At 32.1% G+C, this 21,339-nt stretch overlaps 1 protein-coding gene across 12 annotated transcripts in view; it reads left to right on the top strand.

Moving 5' to 3' along the window:
- Positions 1 to 20,650, top strand: part of Sh (Shaker) — a 123,331-nt gene extending 102,681 nt beyond the window's left edge. For 10 of the 12 annotated variants that reach the window (XM_001809641.4, XM_015978041.2, XM_015978040.2 and 7 more), the window contains 3 exons: positions 1,264 to 1,393; positions 3,970 to 4,328; positions 15,207 to 20,650. In XM_001809641.4, the coding sequence (XP_001809693.1) occupies positions 1,264 to 1,393; positions 3,970 to 4,321 (482 nt within the window). In that variant the 3' untranslated portion in view covers positions 4,322 to 4,328; positions 15,207 to 20,650. Of the gene's footprint in view, positions 1 to 1,087; positions 1,218 to 1,263; positions 1,401 to 3,969; positions 4,329 to 15,206 lie in introns of those variants that run through there. The other 2 variants (XM_015978039.2, XM_015978048.2) reach the window with 2 other exon arrangements.
- Positions 20,651 to 21,339: the final 689 nt, after the last annotated feature.

Raw genomic sequence — 21,339 nt, 5'->3', positions numbered from 1 at the left:
ATTTGACAAAAAATTAAAAAACTTGTTCTCAAATAAGGACAAATCAGAAGAAGAACACGATGTATTTTTGTTTATATAAACGTTTATTATTTATTAACATATATCAATAAAAAACAAACAAAATGTTAATACATATTTCTTACTATTAAATGGAAATTAATATAATTATTGCTGGCTGAATTTAATGCCTTAAAAACACTAACAGTTTTGATACTTTCTTAACTCCTAGTCTATTTCTCTGACAAAAATAAACCATTTTTATAGTTGAACACCTTTTTATTAAAACAAAAACTAGGTTTAAAACACTGCTTTAAACAAATAAAATGGTATAAAATTAAAAATAATTTTTTGATTAATTTAAAAAAAACATGTTTTCTAACAACTCTGACAACAGCAGGATTACTTCGTCGAAATGAAAAAGGACACTACCTACCTTTGGAATTATGTTGGACAATTTATGCTTTATGATTATAGATTTGAAAAAATCGAAAATCTGTTACCTGTTTCCAGGCATTTTTGAGTGATTTAGCCCATTCTTGAGTAGTCACCTATTTCCAAAAAAATATTTATTTATGACAGAGAAACTCAAAAGTTAGGAACAGAACTAAAGTGTGTAATTTTAACCAATTTCAAGCGATTTAATTAGTAAATAAACTGTTTTTCTTTTGACTTGACAATTATTCACCGTTTTTGGCCGTTCGGCTGTTTGTAACAGAAAAAATAAACTGCAAATTAAGAGTAGTCGGACGACGTGGCGCTTGACCGTGAGAGCACTGGAGCTAGTGATTACTGATTACAAAGGGAAGATGTGACGATAAAAACACCAAAATTTGCTATATTTTTAAGATTTTAATTCAGCTAAAAATTTTACATCAGAAGATATCAGTTTTTAAAAAACGTGTGTCGTACGGTCATGTTGGTTTTGGGCAGCTTGTTCCCGGCCTAGCATGAATTTGAAATAGTTGCGTTTCCGTGCAGCACTAGTTGGTGGCACCGCTGTGCGTGATGTGGTGGTGATGGTGGTGTCCATCGGCAACTGACTCGGACCTCCCGGCCTCCTCTGGCCTCCTCCTTCTGTCTGTTGCAGGCGTGGTCCTTTTCTCGAGCATCGTCTACTTCGCGGAGGCGGGCGCCGAGCAGTCGTTCTTCAAGTCGATCCCGGACGCGTTCTGGTGGGCCGTGGTGACCATGACCACCGTGGGCTACGGCGACATGAGGTACAGTAGCGCACAGAGCCCGACTCACCCCTCCTCCTCCTTGCAGGTGTCGTGCTCTTCTCGAGCGCCGTCTACTTCGCTGAAGCGGGCTCCGAGAATTCCTTCTTCAAGTCCATCCCAGACGCGTTCTGGTGGGCAGTGGTCACCATGACGACTGTGGGCTACGGCGACATGACGTATGATGTACACACCTAATTCAGATTTAGTTGCCTCCACCGTAGCTAAACACACAAAGAGATTCGAGACCACGAGAAAATTCTTTGCTCCGAGGACGCGTCCAACGCCGCCCGGGCCCCCATCAAACCCTTGATGTCGTGACGCTCGATGTGTGCTCGATGTTGCTTGTCTCATAGGCCACTCAATCGCACCAAGTGCACAAACCCAATTCACTAAGAAACCACCAATGAAACCAGATGCGAATTCCAAAAGGCGTTCGCGAAAAAAAAATACAAAAATATTTAAATTAAAAAAAAGAGTTTAATTTAACGCTACATATTTGTCTGGTACGGAATAGCTTACATATCCTGCTGAACGCGCCAATTATTTTTTTATTATTTTATTAAAAATATTAAAAGGCCATAAGACATATACCATAAAATAAATTCAGGATATTTAGAAAATAGGTACCAAAATAGACTCTTTCGATTTTAAACTTCAAGAAACACGCATAATTTCTATTGAAAAGTTATCAGTCTTTTTTATTTTACTTTATTTTTATTTTTTTGCAATGGTTGATAAAATTCGTCGCGACGTTTCGACACTTTACTGTATCATTTTCAGGCGAAGAAGTTCTATTTTTTTACACTTGTGAGGCATAACACAGCCAGAGAAGAACCTTATGTTTACTGAGCATTTATTGAACATACGAGTTTTTAAAGAAGAAATGAAATAGTGAGAACTAGAATAGAACCACGTCTTTTAAGAAATTTTAATTTGAGCTCAAATTTTAATATCGTGTTCTCAAAAATCTGTTCTAAAAATTTTGCTTTATTTTTCCAAAAAACTTTAGCATTTATGATTTTTGAAAATACTCGATTTTGTTTTTTTTAATTTCCAGCCAAGTGGAATATATGATTGTCTTCACTTTGCAGAATAAGTACAATAATAATTTGTAGATTTTAAGGAAGAGGGAAAGTTATTAAGGTGACCAACCTTCTTCTATGACTTCATGACTTGATACTCTTTGGAGTATTTGGTCCAACGAAAAGATTCTGTTATACTTAAAAACACTTTATTACTTACAGTAACCAAATTTTTATTTATTTATTAGTATTGCACCAATTATGTTTATAAACACAAGACTTGTTTTAAAAAATATTTCAAAGACGATTACAAATCAATTTTGCGAAAAAAAAACAATGTATTTCACACAAATAAAGTTTAATTTTTATCGTTCTATTTAGCCACGGATATAATGAATAATTACTAGTAAACTATAACAGGAAAATCTCTAATTTAAAGTTTCTATCCAACATGTGCATACAGAGTTTGGTGAAAGTAAGGAACCAAACGTTTTTTGCTTAAACTAGTTATTTTATTATTTTATTATTTGAAAAACAAAATACTACTACAGTTACGGTCTTTGAATAACTTGAGTAAAATGTGATACTTCTTAGCCTATAGTTCACAAATATGATAAAATTTTTGTCATATCACATCAAATTTTTTTTCTTATAAATTTTTTCTTTATCATATTATCACCATATTTTTATTTCATAATTTTTAAACGTTTATGTTAATTTGACAAAGTTATTATTAAAGCGAATTTTGTAACAGGCTTTGAAATATCTAGTAAGTTTTAGATGTCAAAATAATTATTCTTAAATCCTGTTACTGTGCTGATGAAAACCAGTTTACTGTTTCTGCCTGTAAAAATATCAGAAAAATAAAAATTACATGGAAATACCTTGCTAAAACCATCCTGATTCGTTCTGCTACATTTGAGAACTAATTTTTGTTGATTTGTAAAAAAAATTTTTGAAAGCAGTAATTAGAATTATTTTTTCTTTAATTTATCAGAGGACAAACAAAAATTTCAAATTTGTCGTTTAGTTTATTTAAAAAATTTGCATTTTTGGATTAAAGATGGTCAGTTACTAAAGTTTGGCATAAGAGAAAATACTTTTGCTATTCTAGTACGAACAACAATTGCACTGTTAGTCCACTTTTTTCCAAAATTTTTGCTGTTTTTTATTTTAACCGTACAGCAAAGTAACCAAATGAATTACTAGAGCCAATATAAGCACTTTTTAAAGCTGTTTCACAAAAAAAACACAAAGTCTTCTAATAAAGTAGAAATTAGTCGGACTTATTAGAAAATTAGGATTTCTAGTTTTATGTTTTAATTCCACTAAAAAAAAACTTTCTCAAACTATTGTAAGAAGTACAAGACATTATTGCAAATTTTTTTCTTTTTGCGAACTCGCTTTTCGAATCCGTATTTTTTCGTTGGATAGGATTCCATTTTTGGACTTTGTAAGGAGTGAAAGCTTTTGGGTTTGTGTTTTTGAGTGGCCTGTTATCCGAACCGAGGAACAAAGAATTTTCTATTGGAATGTGAAGTCACCACGTCCCTGCATGAGCCCGTCCCGTCCCTTCCCGCTCGTGTTTGTGTTGCTTCTTTGCGGTTTCTGCATGGTTTATTGAGCGAGGATGATGATAAAGCGCCTAATAAGAGAACTAAGAAGAAGAATAAGAGACGCTCCACCATTTGTGGGCATCGCACGCCGCTCTAACCTGTTTTCGTTCGCAGGCCGGTCGGCGTTTGGGGCAAGATCGTGGGTTCGCTGTGTGCAATCGCTGGTGTATTGACCATTGCGCTGCCAGTGCCAGTCATAGTTTCGAATTTCAATTACTTTTATCATCGTGAGACGGATCAGGAAGAGATGCAGTCGCAGAACTTCAACCACGTGACCAGCTGCCCGTACCTGCCAGGCACCTTAGGCCAACATATGAAGAAGAGCTCGCTAAGCGAATCCTCCAGCGATCTCGTTGAGCTGGAGGAGGGCCTGCTGGTGACGCGCGACCAGCTGGTCCGGAAGCAGAACTGCAATCCGCGCCACAACAACAACATCAACGCCATGAGCATCGAGACTGACGTTTGACTACAAGGTGAGCACCCTTACAATTTTTTAACACAACTCAACTAAAAAAAACTAAACAATTAGTACGAAAACAAGAGAAACAATCCCTAATTCAAAAATGAACGAACATTTTTTTTACTTTCACTGTGAGATGAGCTTTCTCTTCCTTTCCAAAATTTTTGAAAAGTAAGGGGTGCTATTTAAAATTTTGAAATGTAACTAATTTTGCTTTTGAACTCCTCCCTCACGGTTCTAATCGACCTGTTTTTGGTTGAAAATGTATATCTAAAATTATTAAGATAAGTACTTTGAGTTAGATAGAGTCGATCACTGTTAGTAAGTGCGGTACTTAACCCGGAGCAACCTCCAACTACTTACTGATGATTTATGAAGAATAGTGTATTAATAGAAGAAAATAAATAAACTGTAACAGTTTAGTAAAGTGACATTAAATAAAAAATCATTCGTTTTTACAATACCAGTTTAAATAAGAAGTACTCTTCACGCAGTGTTGAGCAAAATCGGGCAAAATGTAATCTGATTTATAAATTAATAATTATAATTAACTATGTAATTTGTAATTCAGTTACTTTGTTAACAGATTACTCAAGTAATGTTCATCCGTGTAACCCAATGAATCGATTAATGTGTAACTAATTACAGATTAATCTAATTACTAATCTTATTAAACTAATTAATCTAATTTTTTGAACTTAATTATTTTATAATTGTAATTATTTTTTTAGTAAATATGAGTATCTGTCATTTTTAAAATTCAAAATTGGTATTTGCAAATAATGAGCAAACACGTGTTTCATTGTTTTTTTTTAATTCCACCCCAAGGGAAGGAGGGTGTTACACAGGGGTTAAGATTTGTATAAAAATCTGTATTTTTTAATTATATTCATCAAAATTGAAATTTCAGCATTTGATTAAAGATAAAAAATGTAAGTTTTTTTTTTTGGAACTTCCACTTTGGAAAATCCGTCATTTTTAAAGATATATCTATGAGTATATCTAAAAATCCTAAAAGCCGACTCTTCATTTTTAAATATACTAATTTAAAAAATAATGAATTTTTAAAAATATTCCTTTTAAAGTAGAATTTTTAAAACGCAAAGACACAAGTCACATAATTTTTTATTGAAAGTCCGAATACAAATAAAATAGAATTTACTACACATATCACAAGGCGTAACTTCTGGGAAGTAAGTGTTTTAGAAAGCTCTCATGTTTAAACATTCTTGCGTGGATAAATTACGACTAAAACAGGAGGGCAATACAACATTTTATCTGCAATCACCACATTAATAAAATAGAATAATTCGAAGTTAAAATATTCGTATTTGTAAAATGAAACTTGTCAGGCTTTGTAAGGCAAGAATTAACTTTACATCAACATAACTGTTAATGTTAATATTAATATTTAAGGAAATAAAATTTGATTGATATCAGTCTGATCTTTTTTCATTATTTCACTAAAGTTAAATAACGTTACTTTATTCCACTAGTGGATAATAGGTCACTTTATATTCTCCATAAGTGTGGATAAAACTCCGATCATGTGGTTGTGGTAATCAAGCTGACACTCGACAAAAAATTTTTGCAAAGAACACGATTTGCCATTGAAATATCTGCTTTTTTTATCGCGCTTACTAATAGATAAGATCAATGCGTCAGTGTGACTTTGCGGAGTCGTGTCTAAACTTGGTACCGTGCTTTATGTCATAAAAATGGTCCAATTTTACAAATTATGTTAACACAGTCATGTTCGGCGCCCGTGGTATCGTAAGACGCAACGATATTTTAATCGGTATTTCCTTAATTCGCGGACATTTCCATCTGCTGTGACACGGTACCTTTGGCCCTCAAATACATGAGAAGGCGACAAGAACTGCATATCTACCAGATAAAAATAATTCGAACTTTGTTATGTGTAATTTAGTGTGAGTGCTTGGTGCAAAAATGTGGTCAAATGCCGAATTTTCCGAATTGCGCAACAGTCTCGACACATTTTTTTATGTAAGGTACGTCAGGTATTACTTCAATTTCAAGTTCAAATTTGTTTTTTGTGGGTACTGATATCTCTTATACCTATGCTGATAGTTGCCTACGTGCCATAGGCGTCGTAATTGGGATCCCTGAAGGGGGTTTTGCCAACTAACTTGCTAAAATTACGAATTTTTTTTTGAAACCCCAACGGTGGAATTTTCAAAAAATTTTTAAATACTTATTTCTTCATTTTTTGACGACAGCTTAAATAATAATTTCCCGGAATATAACTTCAAAAATCACGGATTTTTATTTAACACCCCATTTATCCTAATTGTTTACTTTTAAAAAATAATTACAATTACATTGTAATTGAATACAAAGTAATCAGATTACAATGTAATTAATTAATTCTGTAATTACAATATTAATTTATTGACATTGTAATCTGATTATTGTCAACTCCTCTCTTCAATTTATAAAAAGAATATACTGCATAATTTAATTTGACAGACATTGTCTTATTTTTGACAAAATTTTGGGAAATAATTACGTTTTTTATTTAAATAGAGTGCCAAAAAGTTCGAAAAATGGAAGCTGGCGTTTTAAAAAGTTATTAAAGAATAATAATAATTAATAAAAAATAAATGTTAAATAAAAAAAATAATTCATTCTCAAAATACCAGTTCTTACTAACAACTTATTGATTTATTTCTATTTCATAAACTAGCAAAATGTTTTTAACAAAACCGTGTTCTTACGGCTTAGTTTTTTACGAAATCTTTGAAAATAATTATGTTTCTAAAATTAAATAGTGACACTCGAAAGATGGAGCCCATATTTTAGAAATAATTTAAAATTGTATTTCTCGTTTATCTGGAAACAAACTGAGAATGCATTTTTTGAAAAAACATCCTATACAATATAAATGTAATATGCTTTAGTATCTAACAATTTTTGAATGCAACTGATATCTGGTACCTTATCTAAATGCTCCCGTTAATACGTCACTACTTTTTTCTATATCCACCATCGAAGTAGTACCTACAGCGTTTCTACGTTCTAAACATCTTTAATTATGAATTAATTCAATTTTTTATACGTAACTCGAACACAAAGTAAGAACGTTTACAGTTTAAAATATTTAAAATTTGTTTATTGACCGTTTGTTAATATCAATACTAATGAATGATTTTGTATAAAGAATGATGTACGAGTATTTATGTACGTCATTAGTACACTTAATTAATTAATCACCCACAACCGAATTTTCACCTCAAAGTTAAATATGGTACGTTGAAAAAGATGAAATTGGTTTCGATTTTGTATTAGTTTCAGATTTTGTCACCAAAATAAAAGACTTTGCGGATAATGAAATCAAGATGTTTATTAATGGAATAATCTCAACTATTACCTAAAGACACTTACTCAGTGTGGGTCATTCGTGCTGTAAATAGTCTCGATTATTTATCGCCTTCATTAAAAAATTAGTTTATTAAATAAATAAAACTATGATGAAATTCAATTTTTATCTTTAAAATCTTTATTGATGTACCGGTTGCAAATCCATGTCCCAATAGAGGATGTGGTTATTAAACTAAAAGCTTTAAGCGTTTTTTTAAACTAAATGAAAAGTAAAAAATGTATAACCATCGACCAAATAATTATTTTTCGTGGTAATAAGTTGCCCTTTTCTCTACAGTTTGTGCATTTTTCGAGAATTTCGCTCCTTCGTGCTGTTTGTCTCTCCATCACTGCTTTGTTTGTACATATTTTAGTTTTTTTAAACTATTTAATTTATTACGAACCAGTCCATTACTCGAGCACGAAATATTTAATCACAAAACTGAAAAATGTTCAAATTAAATTTTCCTTCCAAGTAGGTATGATAGTAATTGCAATTTTTACTGAAGAATTCGTGTTTTAAAAACGATCAAACTGAATGGTTAAAAAATCGAATAAGAAGTAAAAGTCGTGTTATACGAACAAAATCGTGCAATAATAATGAAACATAAAAAGATTTGCTCAATGGCCTAAAATTTGTCCGTGAGCTGGCGCTATTTCACTAAAGACAAATTTCTGAACGTTTGTTCGTGTTGGAGAGCATGTCTCAAGGAAATTCGCTTTTTCGTTTTGCGTTCCGCCTCTCGAGCGATTCATGTAACATCATTGAATTCGGCAACGTTTTCGGATGGACGTCGAGGGCGCCGTCGCCGTCGCTGTACTACGTAGGCATGGTAACGAGTGATGCGCCGCGAGCGTTCGATACGCGAGGTGCGAATCCACCCTTGCCCCCGACCCTGGCCCTGGACCACCATCCGACGATGCAGCACCACGAGGTCACGCTGCAATGTTACTTCAAATCAAACAAATATCTATCAGTCTGCATTATGACGATGACAATCCTCCGCAGGGAATGGCCCCAAACGCGACTAAACCACCCCAACTTGGGATGTGCTGCACTGCGGAAGTTGCAAATTTTTCCGACAAACTAGCGTTTCTGACTTGTTTCGTCCTTGTTTTGCCTCAACATGTCAGTACTACCAATAGGGTTAATTCTAGCGCCGTACTACACATAACTAGCCATTCTGTATATAAATAAAATTCGGTTATAAATTCAGGGGCGTATTTAGTTTTATTGCCGCCTCAGTCTACATTTCTTCAAAATCATCTATTTATTGGTTAATTCAGAAATAAAAAAAAAATTAAACTTCGAAAAACGAAAAGGACTAAGGACAATAAAGCCTACACGAAAAAAAAGCTCACATAGAAAAAACGTATTAAGGAAAAACCTCACATGGGAACAACCCCACATAGAAAAAACCCACAATGAAATAAGCACAACCGTCAAAAAGCCCACAAGAAAAAAGCTCAGAAAAATGAACTCACTCAAAAAAGCAGTTCCTGCAATCATGTATAGATTTATACATTTTTTTATTATTCAAATAACAACAAAAATGTTTTAGAATCAATCTTTGCTACAGTTCTATTCAAGAAAAGTATAAATTAGGATAATCAAAAGTGTATCATGCAACATTTTTTTGCTTCGAAAGGGGTTACATACACCCCGTACATATTATTTGAAACGCTTTTGTTTTATTTCAAATTATCTATTAGTTTTTGAACATTTTTTGAGAAAAATACCCGGGTATTACAGCAAACACATGTATTGTTCTAAATTATTATTTTATTTTAACAGAGTTTAGATAATTGATGCAATCTCTATACCAAAGCGGAAGTAAACTATAGAACCATGAAAAAAAGAGTAGCTAAAAAAATTGTTGCCAACAGGACAGGGTTTTTCTTCTTCTTTATGATTTTGCAGATTTTGGAAGATAATCACTGCAAACTATTTCGAAAGTGTATAAGTTAACGTTGAGGGTAAAAGTAATTTTTTTTGTATTAATGCAAAATATTGGTATTATATTTTTTGAGTAATTCTTAAAACTTTGGTACGTTATTATTACAACTTCCAAACGTGAATTTTAAAAAGATGCCGTAAAATGAAGTTACTCTTGTAAATTTTCACTTTTAAGTCTAATTTAATTCTTTTTTTTATTTTGCAATTTGTTATGCAACTTAATCTATTGTTGACGTGAATGTTGTTTTAACCCCAGCGCTAACACTCGTCGTTTTTCTGCAGCCAGCTTTGAAGCTTAGGTTTTTTTTAAACAATTATTTGTCAAAATTTCTCCACCCACAATAACCGAAAATTTATGTTAGAAATATGCCTATTTGACGTAAGATTGTCCGAAGATTCCAGATCTGTCTTCATTTTTGTACTACGATTCCTAGTTTTGGAGATATTTGACAAAGTATGGCCGATTTTTATTTTTCGAATCTAGGAAAAATTAAAAAATACATACAAAAAATGAAAATTGGCCTGAAACGACTTGTGTCTTTTTTACTTTTAATTATCTATTTCTGAGCACAATTTTATGGCAATCGAGACAAAATTGTGCAAATACTCCGAATAAATAAAACAACTTCGTCAAAAAAAAATCCGTACGAGCTTTCAATGAAAAAATCATCAAGGGTTCATTAACCAAAAATTTATATTAAAGGCATGTTTGACGTAAAATTGTCCGAGGATTGTAAATCTGTCTTCGTTTTTGTTCTGCGATTTTTAGTTAGTTATATATATATATATATATATTGGACGATTATATATTTTTCCTATTCACCAAAAAATTTAAAAAAATATTCCTTTTTCTATTTTTATAGAAATTGATTTAAAACAACTTGTGCCTTTTTGACTATCTTTTAAATTCTTATTAATTATCTATCTCTGTATTAAACTTTGTGGCAATCAAGTCAAAATTGTGCAAATTGTCCAGGTAAAACAACTTTGTCAAAAAAATTTTTACAACTTATTTTTATAAAAATTATCAATTTAAAGTAGAGGAGGACAAAAACAGTTTATTAATGATTAGGAACTAGTGGGGAAACGTAATACTAATTTACATTAAGCACAGCTTATAGTGGGTTTTTCTCTCTGTGGGTTTTTATTTATCCGTATAGGCTTTTTGATGTGTTTTTTTCTATATGTTTTTTTGACTATGTGTTTATTTTCTTGTGAGTTTTTTCGTCATGGACTTTTTTCTTTGTGGGCATTATTCAGTATGGGTTTTTTCTTGTGAGCTTATTTTTTCATGTGGGCTTTTTCGGGTCACCATTTTTATTCACAGAAGGACATTGTTATCATAGGTACTTTATAAATTTGAAGCACTAAACCCTTAATAATTCCTTTTTCAAAATTTTAAATGATACCACCCTTTTTATGACATCTTAAATGAACTGCTAAACTGCATAGACTGTTCGAAAAATTTTAAGGATATTGGTGTTTTAATATTCACTTCTCCACAACATTTACATAATAATTATATATAATATTTTATATTATAATTATGATTTTTGAGCATTGGAAACTGCTAACAACAAATATGCATGTGCTTTTGACTTCATTCTTTCTATCAAGTCATTTTCTCTAAAATTCAGTAATTACCTTAAGTTTAAGTTAAGCACTTTAAGCAAAATAGTTCTAAAAATTAAATTAAAAAACTAGAAAAAGTTCTTTGTAATGTCACCAAACACTAGATATTTAGATGTTTCTTTTATTTTCTAAAATGTCTGTAAACAATTACTCTGTATTTATTTAAGAAGTTTTTGTTTTTCAAAAAACGTAGCAATTTTTACACTTTTTCCTATAATACTACGTACGTTGTGCCTGACTTTTTTCCAAGACATTTTTCTGTATTGTGTACCCCTCAGGCTTTTTCTATCATTACTAATCATGAATTTTTCATAATGTGAATTAAAACTACTAAAAACTTCTTAAAACTCATTAAACAAACAATTAAGAACTTAAGTAGTAAAAAATAGGCAACACTAAACTAAAAGTCTGATCAATTTATTTACAAGCTATTTTTTTAATTAATGTAAAACTATTTTTACCGCCCTGGACTTAGCCCTTACGTAAATACATACGTCACTGAACTTGTACATGTAGAAGAGTCTGGGAATCGAAAAACAACACAAAAATTCTTTGTCCTTTTTAGAGTTGTGACTCAGTACATTAAAATATTTTTTTGCTATTTTGGGTTGGGGAAACCCCGCTAGTGATGTCATGTTCCGCATGCAAAAGGATATATCGTTCATGCCGCGTTTATGTTTTAGCTTTTTGGCGAGATTCCATATCGAATCAATCATCGATTACCAAGAACGTGAAAAATTTCTTGGAAAATAACTTCTTTTCTAAAAAACTATTTTTACCCAACTTGAATTCATACTTATTTTTATAAATGCCGAATATAATAATTTTTTGGTTTGGTTGTGGGTTTTGTTGATAATGAGATAAAAAAATAGTTTATAAGAAAAGTTAGTTATTAAACAAACATTTGGAACAAACGCGTATTTAATTCAATTAACAAAGGCATAAAAACCAGAATTGCTCGATTTGTAGAATGAACGAATATAAATTTAGAAAACGTCCAACAATATATTCCAAGTTTTCAAATAAACTGCCCACTACTTAATTTATCACAAAAGCAAAATAAAGTTCGCAAAGCTTATTGCCCATTCTTTAATTCGCGTCATTTATCCATTTCGTCAATTCGGTGCCTCAATTTTATTAAAAATAAAGTGATTCACATCTTTAGTCCAAGGTTATTGTGAATATTTTAAGTTCTGAAATTACAGGAATAAAACTTAACTACTAAATAATACCCGTTATTATCAAACAAAACGCTATTATTGGTGTTACAAGTCAATAAAATACGGTTTATTTAAAGTTCGCTGCATGTAAATTGAATTATTGTTTAGGACATTAGAGCGTTGTTAGTTCAACAGGTTAGACCGTCTTTGTGGTGGTTAGTGACGCTAATTGCAAAATCGAATGTTTGATAAAAAATTCTGAAATAAAAAATCGCATGTGGATAAATATAGCTCGATGCTATCTGAGCGCACACGTGGAGGGAAATTTTTGGAGAAAACATGCAGTGAGTTAAAAAGTGCCTCAACGACCAATTTTCCATTTTTTTTTTTTATTTTGCTGCTTTCTTATTTGTTTTAATTTATTGTGTATAGAAACCTTACTCAATCATTTTATGTACAAGTGTATCAATTTCTTAGGAATCATAAAATTACTATACAGAGACCAAGCGTTCTTTAGTTAAACTATTTGCTTTTAAAGATATAATTGGTGAAAGGTAGCATTACTAAAATGGTGATGGTTTTATAATAGATAACGAAACTTTTTAAAACTTTGTTTTTGGGTTCTGTCAAAAAAAATTCGCCAAGAATTGAGGAAATTCTGTTTAAGAAGTTGCAATTTTTAGATCATATCTTTATATCCCCAGCAAATCATACACATAGGTTCCAAGTTAGTACACGAAACAAAATTCTATAATTTCCGTAGTTTTCTACAGAGTGATTCAAAAGTGACGCAAACTCTCGTATGGTAATAAAAGAAATTGAGTTAAGTACAAAAATGAAGTCAGTTTTTTTTCCAAGCAACTTAATTTTGATATATTTTTTTGTTTATTTCCCTTAGTAACGGTATCGATTTTTCCTCTTTTGTTTCCTATGTTGTCGAATTTAAATTATTGTCGAATTTGCAAGTTTTTTAATTGCTTTGTACATCATAAGACATTAATTTTTTAACAGGTATTTGTTTATTGATTCAAGAGCTGTCGTTTTCGCTAATTGAAGTCAAAAAAATACGATCTTAAGCTCCAAAAACTTAATTTAAAAATTTAATTTTGAAAAGCTATATCTCTTGAAAAACGGCTTAAACATATTTTTTGTCATAGGAATTTAGTTCAGTTTGATGTCCTTTATCAGCACTCGAGAAATTGTTCAGTGCTTTTGTATCACACTGTATACTTTTCCATTTTAATCGTATATTCCATTATATGATTAGTTTTTTTTTTTTTCAAAAGCAGTAAACAGTGATTCTGTACAACGACTTGTTTTATTCTAATCTGTATAATAACACTTCTCAAGTCCTGGCTTCTTATTGTTTGTGATTTTCTGGGAAATTTTGACTAAATCGAATTCATTAGAAATGAAATATGTATACTTATTATACTGTGCTATTTATTTATACATGTTTTTAAAATTTTTAAATTACTTATTTTATCTTCTCTAGAAGGATTTTTTACAAGTTAATATTTTTTTTCCTTTTGAATAAAAAATGTACAGATTGAGAACCGTAAATGTATAGAATGTTCAAATTTTTCATAAAATACTCGTACATATGAATGTAATATCGATGCTCTGGTAATTAAAAAAACGGTTTTAATTATTTAATTTAATTTAATTAATTCAATTGTTAATTCATTGTTAATTCAACTGCTTTTATTTTTTATAAATTGACAAACATATCCTTTATTGCAATGGTAAAAATGTACAGCTATATCCTTATTAAAGTCATTAGAATAATTATTTTTATTTTTAATTTTTTTATTATTTTTTATTTATTTATTTTTTTTTATTATTATTTTTTACTTTTTAAGAAAAAATACACAGTTTGATGTTCTATAGTTTAATAATGCTCTTAATTTGGTTCAGTTTATCAAAATTAGGAAATTCAACATTATTTTTTCAGAATTTGTCTTTACAATTAATAGAGTTAGGCAAATTATGCAGATTTTGTACGCTTCGCTATCGACAATCTCGTATTACCTTCACATATTATTATTTTGAATGTAAGATGAACAACCGTTTTTTTATCGGTGTTTTAGTTTAAAAGGACCACTGTAGTTTATCCTGTTTTTCTCATTTTGTTCAGGTTTTTCACGGTTTTTGTACATAATGATTATGAATAAAATGTTTACAAAAAAACCATCTGCTGTCTTATCAGTTGTCACATTGTACATAATAATTACAAAGGGCGGAAAGTATACGACAAAAGATGGAAACAAATTTTAATTATTTTAAAATATTCTAACAGGACTAGTTATATCCTTCGTCAACAAAATGCAAAAATGTGACAGGTAATTAATTAATGTTTTCTTTTATTTTTTGAGTTTCCATATTTTTTTATCGGTTTTCTTAAAATAAAATTTTTATTTTCTGCCTAAAAATTTATACAGAATGTATTTTGCGTTTGGTAATTTTTTTGTAATTACATTTTGATATTTCTTAACTTTATAAAAACAAGCAAGACTCCAAAATGTTGCTTCTAGTGATTTGCTTTGCCTAGGATTTTCTAGTTTTTTAATGTTCACTGTTTCGCGTCTAGCACGCGTTTTTGTTTCGCTAGAAAAACCGCCCCTAAAAAAACCTCAAAACCGTCCCATGTGCGAAATTTCCCATTAATTCGTATATGCCAAGTATTCCGGTTCAGTAACCTGATCGATACTGTAGCAAATGTTGACGTTGTCGTTAATTAAATCCGAAATTGTGATTGCAGTGACGGATGCGCTGCGCCCACGGCTCCTCGGCGTCCAAAGTTGGTGTTACCATCGCCGCCGTCGCCACCTGCCGCCCCCAACGTCGCCGCCACCAGCATCAGCACCACCTCCCGCAGCAACAACTCTCGCCACCAGCAGCAGCAGGAAACGCAAGTGTGTGCGCGCAGTGCTCCGGACGCTTACCGAACTGCTACATCAAATTCACAGTACTTGTTCTCGGTACTTTTGTATTACCATAACGATTGTTTTTGGGTGAGATATCCTGCCAAACATATAATAATAACATAATTACTACATAATAATAAATACCTATAAATAATGAATAACTTATAATAATAATGATAACGTAATTTAATGAGTAAACAACGCGCATCGGCCGGCGGCAACCACCTTACACCCGCTCGATCGTCTGCGGTCCTGTCGGTCCAGTCAATTAGGGCGTTTTCACCTCACTTTTCACCCAAAAACGGCCCGCTTTCCGCCTGGAAACTGGGGCGTTTTTGCGTCCCCATCTTTCTCCATGTACAGTTGGGTGCTCAGGTCGAGCGATCACGCAGCCTTAGTCTCTTATGCCACCGAAATTTCAAATTAACTAACTGTACATAGCTATTGTATCTCCCAGTTCAGAAGTTCAAATTGTGATCCTGTTCGAATGAATGTACTCAAAACGTTAATATTGAATTTTAACTAAGCATAATACGTAGCAGGTAAATATCGCTGCTTTTAGTTTAGTGGCAGAGCAGAGCATTTAACGAAACCTATTGTTCAAGTCACGATTGCTACTTTAATGTACGACATTCTAAACGCCTCGTAACAACTTCCTTAAACCCACTTTATTTACTGTTACATTAACGTTAGCCAAAGATTTTGTACCCTTATTGAAGTGATATTTTCGATTTAGGTAAATGTTAAAATTTGTAAGATTGAACACTAATAAGTCATGACATGGCTTAAGAAACTGTACTGCCTTTACGATAGTTATAAGGAAAACAATTTTGCACTATTTCTAATAATACTCAGCGAGTATCCAGCCAAAATTAATTAAGAATGTCTGAACCAGCCTTTGCTCGACCAAGCGCGTCCACGTGCGGCCTGGACTGATCTCATACATATCGCTATGTATACGAGAACATCGATACAACTCAGACAAGCTCAAACCTTTCACTTTACGTTACGTTGCGTTGGTTGTATCGACACAAACCGATTCGAACGTGAGTCCTGTCGCAGATCATGCCCACTTTCTCAAATCACTTCAAACGCAGCAACGAACAACAAACTCGTACATGAAATTTTATTATTGCTTTTGATTGAGATTTGCTCGGACGTGACCTTGACCCATTTATCCAAAGCTTGGATGCGCTCTTAATAACTCAGTGGACGGAGGTTTGGTCCATCAAAGGGGTACTTATGATATTGTAAGAGTGATATTATTTTAAGTAAGATTTTAGGATTATTTTCTTCCAATTAAAAACAGGCCGATACGAAAGCACCCAAAATGTCTGGTCATTTTATTACGGCTGTCCCAGCGAGTTGGTGGTCATTATATTTAAAAAATATTCTGCAAAATTTCAGTTTTTGGATGTACCTCGTACTACTGATGTTTTTAGTCGCTTTTACTAGTTTTTTTTTAAACTGTATTACGGCAAAATCATGAGTACTAACGAACAAAGTAAGAGCGTTACTGCTTTTGGACCGTTGCAGTCGAGACGTTAGAAACTTTAAATGAAACACTCTATTTTTATTTTTGTTTCCGAAAAGGTTTTAATTATCTTTCAAAAATTAACAATTAGGTATGTTACTCAAAAGGTATTTATTAACTTTATAAAACATTGGAAAAAATGTTTAAGTGGTCGACAAGTGAATTTTTTAGCAAATAATAAATTTAACTTACACTGAGGCCATTATGATTTGTCCTTTATTTCAGTAAAATATTTTTTAATATTTATTAACAACAAATAATCTGTGTTATGACAGCAATAGTGTTCATTGAATTATGTGCATTGTTGCTAAAATTAACATTTAAAAATTGTAAAAAAGACAGTTTAATAATCTCTGAGAAGCAAAAAGAAGACAGGATGTTCCATTATTTTTTTAGTTATTCAATTTTTATCAATTTTTTTAATTAAAAACTTTGTTTTCGTCAAAGGATATTTGTTTGAAAAACTAAAAATCGAGTCAAAATCGTCAGTACTAAAAGCTACGTCCAAAAATACAAAAAATAGCGTGCTTCGTTTAAAAACATAAAGTATTGTAACTCAATTTTAATTAGTTAATTAATTGAGTATAGTTTTTTAAATGTGTTAACATTAATATAAAGGTCAATATGTGCTCCACCAACTCGCTGAGAGACCCTCCATGTTACAGCTAATGTGTAAACTTTGCTGGTTCATAAGCTAGTCAAACCATTGGCTCTTTCGACTAAATTAATAGCTAGTTTATAAAAAGCTGGATATTTTATCAGTTATAAACTAACCAACCACATATCCAAAGAAATTAGCCAAAGTTAAATTGTCTCTTTAAGATTCACTCATTTAGGCGGTTAAAAGTCAGTCTCACAATAATTGTCCTTCGTTGAACACTAGTACTAGCTCTGAAGTTGGATAGTCGAAAAATTATGAGACTTGTTCTTAAAAACTGAACAATATTAGATTTTTGAACATGTTTTTACGCTAATCTCGCAATACTTTATTTTACAATTTTTAACAATCTAAGGCTTTTTGCTATTACGAAGAAACACAATTACGATAAAGTTTAAGCTTGTCAGAGACCAGTAATTAAACAAATTCGTGAAAATATTTAAAAAAATATTTGAAAGATTGTTTTGCAATGACAAAGTCAGACTTCATGAGAAAAAAACTATGATTACAGGATTTAAAGTAAATTTTTTGTAGTTTTTTTTTTAGTACTGTATTGTAGTATTGTAATTTTTTACGTAAATTTGCGTTTAAGAGTTAATTTATTTATTTTTTAAATAAACCATAGATCTAAAAAGTTTTAGAGGGTAATTAAACTGTGTTCGTAATACAGTTTTTTATCAGATGCATTAAATAGTGGGGTTATTTTGTGTATATTTATAATAACTAAGGCTAAGGGCATTAACAGAAAGAAAAACAACTGTGGTGTCCAAACCATTGAATTGTTGTAGTTTCTTGAATGCCTATAATGCGGATTAACGTAGAAATTTCACTACTACTTCACCACTTCATGATCATGTATTTCTTTAAAAGCAATCATTGTTTTTGGACCTCCCAGCTATCATAGCTAATAATGGTTGGTAACCTGATTACAAAAAGTTTAATTTTTACATAAAGTAAAAGCTTCTGTGCGTAGTCAATTCTACGGCTTTCCTAATATCAACTGTTTGACGTTAATTTCTTTAATAAATAACGTTTAAAAGCAACAAACAAATGTGGACAATTTGTGCTTTTGGTTGAATATTTTAATTATTTATTATTATTTTAATTTGAGTATAGAATCTGTAGCCCTTATTGCTCTGGATGTACGCTATCCTTTTTTACAATTGATTTTCTAAGAATTTTTTTTCTATCCTCATCCACTCAACAATGCATTAAAGCTAGAAAAATTCTGCCTTATTTTAATAATAATTTCTACGCATTTGCAGATGCTGTACATGATAGTTTCCAAAAATAGCTATTTTTAACAGTTTTTACTTCTTAAACGGGAGTAGTAGTTATTTTTATACAGGGTCACTAAAAAATAAGGATACAGCTAAGTATTTTCAGAACGGTTTAACAGAGCACCTTAAAATTTCGGGAACAGTCAAAAGTATTAAAATTCTGTCATTTGTGATCATTTTTTTTAGTTTTCTGCCATCATTTTATGTAGGGTCAAATTTAATAGTTTTAAAAAGATAATTTTTTTCTGAATTCAGTGTTGTAACACATACCCACTTTTATTTTTATTTATTGGAAGGTAAAAAGAAATAAAGAAGTCAATGTAATTTATTTTAAACAACTTTTGTAGCATAAAAATCGTATGTATTTCGTGTTTAAGGTTTTTTATAAAATGTGTTTACGTTAAAAGTGTTATTTTAACAATTAATATTAACTTTTACTTATTTTTTGGTCAAGCAGCAAAGAACTAATGAGAACATTTCCAAGGCTACAAAAATCAAGTTGGCTTTGTATCCTTAGAACAAATGGAGGTAGCATTTTGATAAACATCTGAAATGTTGGAATTTATATACTTTTAAGCATATACCAAAGTTTTGGTGAATAGTTTTTATAATATTTAACTGTCTCCATACTTTTTAGGCGACCCTGTAATACCACAGTACCTAAAGAAAAGTATAAAGTAGTTGTTTTTACTACTTACTTCAAGTATACTGTAGACGTTAGGTGGTATTACTTGAAGTAAAAGCAAATAATTTGAGATTGACTTTTGTCTAAATGAGTCATTTTGCGTTTAAATATATTTTTTTTATCAAACACAAAAAATTAAAGATGTAATAGATGCTATTTTGAATAAGTGGATAAATAAGATAAGTGGTTGGTTTATTAATTTAAAATTGCATTTTATGTTAAGATAGTCAATGGTTTGGATAGTTTATAAACTAGGCAAAAGTTTGCACATTGGCCGTAACACCGACACCAATAAAATGTGATCAAATTGTAACTACTAAGAGTTGATTGGATATTTTGTGTGGTGTTTGTAAAAATTTGGAAAATAGTGGGAATAATGCAGGGTGTGTTTGGGGTGCTTTCTGGTGGCAGTTCAGTCAGTCCCCTGACCAGTGCAGTTAGTGTTGTAGTAGTCGAGGTTGTGGACCGAGAGGATCAGCAGCTAGGCGGAGGGAGGGGGCGGGGGCGTCGCCTCCGGTACAGGCCTTGTCAGCGCCCGCGTCGTGGCGCGTCGTCGAGATGCGAATGCTGTGTAGTGCTCACACCGAACTCTATTAGTTGTCGGCACTGTTTTAAGTGCTTGTATTTTTGGGCTGTGTGAAGCTTACCTAGGGTTGGATTAGCTTTAGCCCTTGTTACATATCCACCCGCGTAGCCGGACCGGCGGGGGCGTGCGGCCGGGGGCCCGAGGGGGCCCCGGGGATCGCCGGCCGGCACCGACCTGCGGCCGCACGCGCCCGCCCTCGCAATATATCACTATTTAAATCGAATTCGAATGCTAATAATCATTACTGTGTAGATAATCAATAATCAAAACACCGGAACAATGGTTTCATTTCTTTGTATCAGGCGGTATACTTGTGTATGTTAATGTTATTATTGTTGTTTCGTTCCTTAGCGGCTGGGGGCGTGCGGGGGGACCGGCCCGCCCCGCATCCCTGCAGCCGACACACACCAACCGTGCGCGTCCGAAAGGCGCCGCTCATTGTCATTTTTTTGTGAATCAGTATGAATCTAGTCATGTTTGTTACAATTTAAAATATTTTATAAATGTTGATTAATATACGACATTCCTATTTCAACCCTGCACTCTTATTCTACCACATCCAAAACCCACCAATTGCTTCAACAAGTACTAAAAGCTGACCCGGCGCATCCACCATTTTTGCACTTGTATATTATAAGTTTTTTGTTACAAAACCGTGCGAACTCATGAAAATCAGCATTTCTGTGCCAAATAGAAAGAAAACAATTTAACTAAAAACGAAACACGGCCCATCCATCATTTTTACACTTATGTATGTTAAGTTTTTTTGTTATAACTACAAAGAATTAGCATTTCTGTGCCAAATAGAAAGAAAACAGTACAACCAAAACACAACAGCATCACAACAAAGTAATATTTATTACGTCCATTACAATGAATCGTTAAAAGTAGAAGCTGAACCGGCGCATCCACCATTTTTGCACTTGTATATTATAAGTTTTTTGTTATAAAACCGTGCGAACTCATGAAAGTCAGCATTTCTGTGCCAAATAGAAAGAAAACAGTTACCTAAAAACCAAACACGGCGCTTCCACCATTTTTACACTTATGTATGTAAAGTATTTTGTTATAACTACAAAGAATTAGCATTTCTGTGCTAAATAGACAGAAAACAGTACAACCAAAACAAAACAGCATCACAACAAAGTAATATTTATTACTTCCATTACACTGAATCGTTAAAAGTAGAAGCTGGTCCGGCGCATCCACCATTTTTACATTTGT

This window comes from Tribolium castaneum, chromosome 1, assembly GCF_031307605.1.
Source record: "Tribolium castaneum strain GA2 chromosome 1, icTriCast1.1, whole genome shotgun sequence".
NCBI lineage: Eukaryota > Metazoa > Arthropoda > Insecta > Coleoptera > Tenebrionidae > Tribolium > Tribolium castaneum.
The sequence above is the reverse complement of the archived record's forward strand: the minus strand, read 5'-3'. Positions and strand labels throughout refer to the sequence as shown.